The sequence below is a fragment of the Montipora foliosa genome, chromosome 11 (genome assembly GCF_036669935.1).
Source record: "Montipora foliosa isolate CH-2021 chromosome 11, ASM3666993v2, whole genome shotgun sequence".
Taxonomy (NCBI): Eukaryota; Metazoa; Cnidaria; class Anthozoa; order Scleractinia; family Acroporidae; genus Montipora; species Montipora foliosa.
Window position 1 is genome coordinate 21,397,221 of NC_090879.1, and position 5,000 is coordinate 21,402,220.

General features: G+C 41.1%; 2 protein-coding genes across 2 annotated transcripts in view; both read left to right on the top strand.

Annotated features, from left to right (window-relative positions):
* Nucleotides 1-52, top strand: part of LOC137976315 (serine/threonine/tyrosine-interacting-like protein 1) — an 8,476-nt gene extending 8,424 nt beyond the window's left edge. Inside the window, exon 10 of the mRNA XM_068823614.1 lies at nt 1-52. This exon is cut by the window's left edge and continues 263 nt beyond it. The gene's annotated coding sequence lies outside the window, so the exon portion shown is untranslated.
* Nucleotides 53-3,829: 3,777 nt separating this feature from the next.
* Nucleotides 3,830-5,000, top strand: part of LOC137976219 (malate dehydrogenase, mitochondrial-like) — a 9,492-nt gene continuing 8,321 nt past the window's right edge. Inside the window, exons 1-2 of the mRNA XM_068823514.1 lie at nt 3,830-3,968; nt 4,262-4,382. Of these exons, the coding sequence (XP_068679615.1) occupies nt 3,897-3,968; nt 4,262-4,382 (193 nt within the window). The 5' untranslated portion in view covers nt 3,830-3,896. The remainder of the gene's footprint in view (nt 3,969-4,261; nt 4,383-5,000) is intronic.

Consider the following 5,000-nt stretch of genomic DNA (forward strand, 5'->3'; position numbering starts at 1 on the left):
GGCGTCGCGTTTTGCAAATGACAAAAAATAAACTGAAACATTCCCTTGAAAACATTGATTTAATTCTTATTTCATGGAAGAAACTCAGGAATGTTGTTGATACACAGAATGCAATGAGCTCGGAGTGAAGGTTAGATTTCCCGTCCAAGATCAAAGTGAGCCCTAGATGATCCTACCGCGGGCTCTACCCCCAGTTTTTTCCCCAAAATGGCATAGGTTGTACGCTTGTACGCAAGTACAAGCGAAGGAGTGGCGTGTCCCCTAGTTGTCCTATTAGCCGAATTTGCTTAGTACTCGGGTTTCCTTGGGAAGCCAGAGTCTAAAAATGCAAACGGTTTTCGTCGTCATCCTGAGTTCGTATGTGGGCTAAGTTTCAGTCGATGGTTTTTCTCCCGGCACTCCGGTTTTCCTGCCTCAGCAAAGTGGACTCCCGGCCTATTCCATCAGGCTGTGGCCGTGATCATGCATGGGTCGTGTTCAGGGGCCTTGCGCCTAGCTGTCTGCACAACTCCTTCGGTCCGACCTCGTTGAGCCATTTCAATCTCTGACTGCGAGAAAGGGCAATTAGCAGGCCAGACATATAATTTCGACCTTAAGATACCGGCCGAAAAAACCTTCCCAAATTCTGACTTTGTTCGTCGACATGTGAATGGAACGTAACGAATGACTGCGATTACAAGGATGAACGAGCGCCAAACAGACTTACTGAACGATGAAATGATATATGAAATGGATCATAGATTGAACTACGGATATGAAATCAAGTGAAGCTATGATCCTCGCAGTTATGAACGCAATTTTTGCAATTGCGTAGAGAAGCCTGAAAAATTCAGGACTTCAACGGGGTTTGAACCCGTGACCTTCATACTCATTTGGGTAGAGCGTCGCACCGGTATCGCGAGGTCAGGGGTTTAAACCACGTTTTGAAGTCCTGAATTTTTCAGGCTTCTCTACGCAATTGCAAAAATTGCGTTCATAACTGCGAGGATCATAGTTTCACTTGAAGACTTACAGAATTAGGGAAAATACGGCTATGATAAATTAGGAACATAAACAGTGAACTGTTGATCCTATCGCCAAAAATACTCAACCTTTCTTCTTTATTCTTCTAAGCCTCGACCGCCAGGCTGAATATTTTAAATAAACGACGAGATGATCTGTGTCCTCTGCGAGAAGACTAGACACGGTTATTACGTTACGTTGATACCTGAATCAATTGAAACCCTGGGTTCTCCTTTTAGAATCATATCATATCTTATTATGTCTCTCAGATAGTACGCGCGCTGTGATAGGCTAAATTTGCGGGCCGTATTCTACCGTACGGCCCGCTGTACAGCCCCAGCTAAATTTAAAATTTTGATAAAACATTCTCTAGCAAGTTTTTCATGTCGTTTCTGTTACATACACTTGTAAAACTGTTTGAGCCTTGCAAGCAACTATTTCAAACAGCCAAGAAGATTTAGTTTTTCGGATTTTGATACGGAGTTGAACCTTCCGCTTGACTTCGACTAGTTTCTTTGCCCCCGCGCCGCATTAACCTCACCTCAGAGATATAATAAATATCTTACCAACCTCGTTTTCTCGGGCTAACCATTACAGATGCCATTACAAAGGTATCACTTTCTCCCCAGTTATTTAAGGACTTTAAGTGTTGGTCCGCCCGGAATTGAACTCACGCATGGCAGCTCGGTGTTCAAGCAAATGAGCCACTGGTGCTCTGTAAACTCAGTGGTATGGATAAAATTAGGGAGCGCACTCCACAACTAAGCTGATGAGTAAGAAAAAGAATCGACACTATACCTAGCTGTTTTAGGTTTACTTAGGAACAGAATGTATTTTCCGCGGAGATCATATTTCTCATATAAGCAGGAGAATCATTTTAAAAACTGACTTTACTACAGTAACATGAGGAAATTTTAAATCCGCTTATTGCATAGAGATGTAGAGTTGACTTAAATGAGAAGACGATCGTAACAGGACAGGTAATCTGCAAATAATAAATCTAAGTATTCTCTTATTTAGCGCTCCTAGTTTGTCCTTAGTATGAGCACCTCAAAAATTGGCAGAGCGAGTCCGCAATAATAAAAATGTGGTAAAATATAAGCTTTGTAAATTTTAAGTAAGGTGTCTCTAGGTATAAGGTTCGGAAAGTATTGTGAAAACAGAGACCTGTGACTTGTGACCTGTGTTTTTTACCTGCCCCGTACAGCGGGGTTTTGCGTAAAATAAATTCGAAGAAACTGTGCAGCGCAATATTATGAATGGTCTCATAAAAATTCTTTGACTTGGGCCATTTTAGTGTCAACAGTTGTATTTTTGAATTTAAATTTATCTATAACTGAATAATAATCACTTCTGATGATGTATGTTGTAACATACGAAACGTTAAGTTTATAAAAGTTTTGCAGTTCAAGCAAATGTTTGTAACCGCTGTTTGCGTTTTATTCCTATTAATATTATGAATGTTAAAGAAAAGTTAAAATTAGCGCCCGAAAATTTAAAATCACGTTAAGCTATGATCTTCGCAGTTATGAAACAGCAATAAAAGCAAGGTGACACACGCTAACACCAACCCGGTGTGGCCAACACATCACGCATGCGCACAACCATTTCACCCGGTCGATTAGCAGCCATGGACAGCTGTTTCGGCCTTTTGGGCCTCATCAGCATAGCGTAGCTAACATACCAGGCGGGTGTGTTTAGCACCCCTTTAAGTGGCAGCTTCACATACCAAACATGTGGTAAGCTGGGTTGGGAACAGCAAAACTGTTCTCCCACGGCAAGCGTGTGGGAAGGTGGATCACATTAAGAGATCGGTGTGTCACGTAAATTAAAAACAGCAATAAAAGCAAGGTGACACACGCTACACCGGGTTGGTGTTACCGGGTTGGTGTTAGCGTGTGTCACCTTGCTTTTATTGCTGCTCGCAGTTGTGAACGCAATTTTAGCAATAGCGTGGAGAAGCCTGGAAAATTCAGGACTTCAACCCCGTGACCGGGCTATGAAACCACGTACTGATATTGTGAACCCAGGAATGACCACCTCCCAGCATCAGGACCGTGACCAATGCCATTTAACATTTTTATCCACGATTTCTTCTTCCACGTTGAGAGGACCAAGCTTAACACTTATGCAGACGACCATCAGTTTTATTACTCCCTCATCGATACTATAGTTTTATACATATTTATCTCATGATGGCAGAGCAACCAATCAGTTGTACGTGCAGAGAATGTGATGTTGGTTAATGAGAGCAAAAACCAGGGTCAAGTGCTTAGTGATACTGACTATAACTTTTCATTCCCTGTAAAAGATACATTAGTGATCTTTGGAATGGAAATAGACAGTAATCTGGATTTTTCTGGTCATATATCAAATTTGTGCAAAAAAGATTAATAGTCAACTTAACGTTATGATGCGCAGAAACAACCCTAACCCTTTATCAATGCTAGCATTACAATTGACGTTAGCCTAAAAACTCTCTTTTTAGGTCTAGTTAGGCCTAAGGTTGGCTTTAATGAACGTTTAGGATTTTTTCTGTATTGGTAAAACAATGACCTGTGACCTGTGTTTTGTACCTGCTGGTACTGTACGTACTATTGCGAAATCTAATGGAACCAACGAGCTAAGCAAAGCAGTGAGCACTAACATGTTTATTTTTTTACTATCAAAGTGGTTAACACAATGCATCTTAAATTAGCAAAATAGATTCCTATCGGTCGACCGTTGGTTCTAAATAAACCAGCCATTCCCCTATCCTTTTGAGAAGTCCATCACTTGGTTTTCCGTAGCGAAGAACTTTGAAAGAGACTGGAAAAGAACGCACGCGCAATGCTCAATCGGATCCAAACCAAATCTTCCGAAGAAAGTTGTCCAGCAAATATTCGTGCTTTAGGATGCTTTCAAGAACCGCGTCTCGTTTGCGAGGAGCTAGTAAGGCAGTGAGAAGCTTTTCTGTGGCCTCTCAGGTACTTATTATTACATATAATCTAAAGTTTTCTGATGCAAGTCACAGATCACGCGTTATGTAACGGATGGACAGACCTTTGTACCAATCGAAGGAGGTTGCAAACTGGCTTCAACAGTTAATTTGAATGATATCCTTGATGTATAATTAATTTACCTTCGAGTCCAGAAGGTTTTTCAAACTCCTTAGTTTCACATCATTGCATGAAACTCTAAACCGAAAGGTTGCTGGATATGTGTGTTACTTTTTGTATTCATGGTAAATTTATCGATTCCTTTTACCTGTTGTTTTCAGCATCAACAGAAAGTTGCGGTACTTGGTGCAGCCGGAGGAATTGGTCAGCCTATGTCACTGTTAATGAAACAGTCACCAGCTATCAGCCATTTGGCATTGTATGATATTGTAAACACGCCAGGTATTGGTGAATTAGAATTTCCTAGCAAAACATCATATTTAACAAGAGTCCACAATATTACAGTGTAGTCAAAACGGCTCGAAAGAATGATCCTTATAAGCAGTTTTGGACAATCACAGGCAAAGTAGGCCCCACTGTAATGATGACAGATGGCTTTAATTAAGAGCTGCTCTGGCATTGGGGGGTTGTCATAGGCTCAGTCTCCAGCCGTGGGTGTCTCGGTGCAGCCACGATCCTGGATTGCGGGCGCACCTAGACACCCATGGCTGGAGACTGAGCCTAGGGTTGTCTCACTAGACCAACATTTAGAGAAGGGAGAAAGTTGAGGGGGTTTGGGGATCATCGAAAAACTTAATCATCGTTTGTGTAATATCTTTGATCACAGATGATAATGATTTCTATTGTGACTCAAAAATCATCAGGTGTAAATTTTATTACTGTGTGGTGCAGGCACTCTTGATGGTTTTTTTGCCCATAGCAGTTTGCAGCTTTTACCCACTCTTCTTGCTGTATTCAATAATGATTAGTACCATGAAAATAACTTAAGGTTTAACTGATAATGAATCATGTAGTAATTTAATGTAGCAGGTTTGCCAGTGTAAATTCTTTGCACTAATG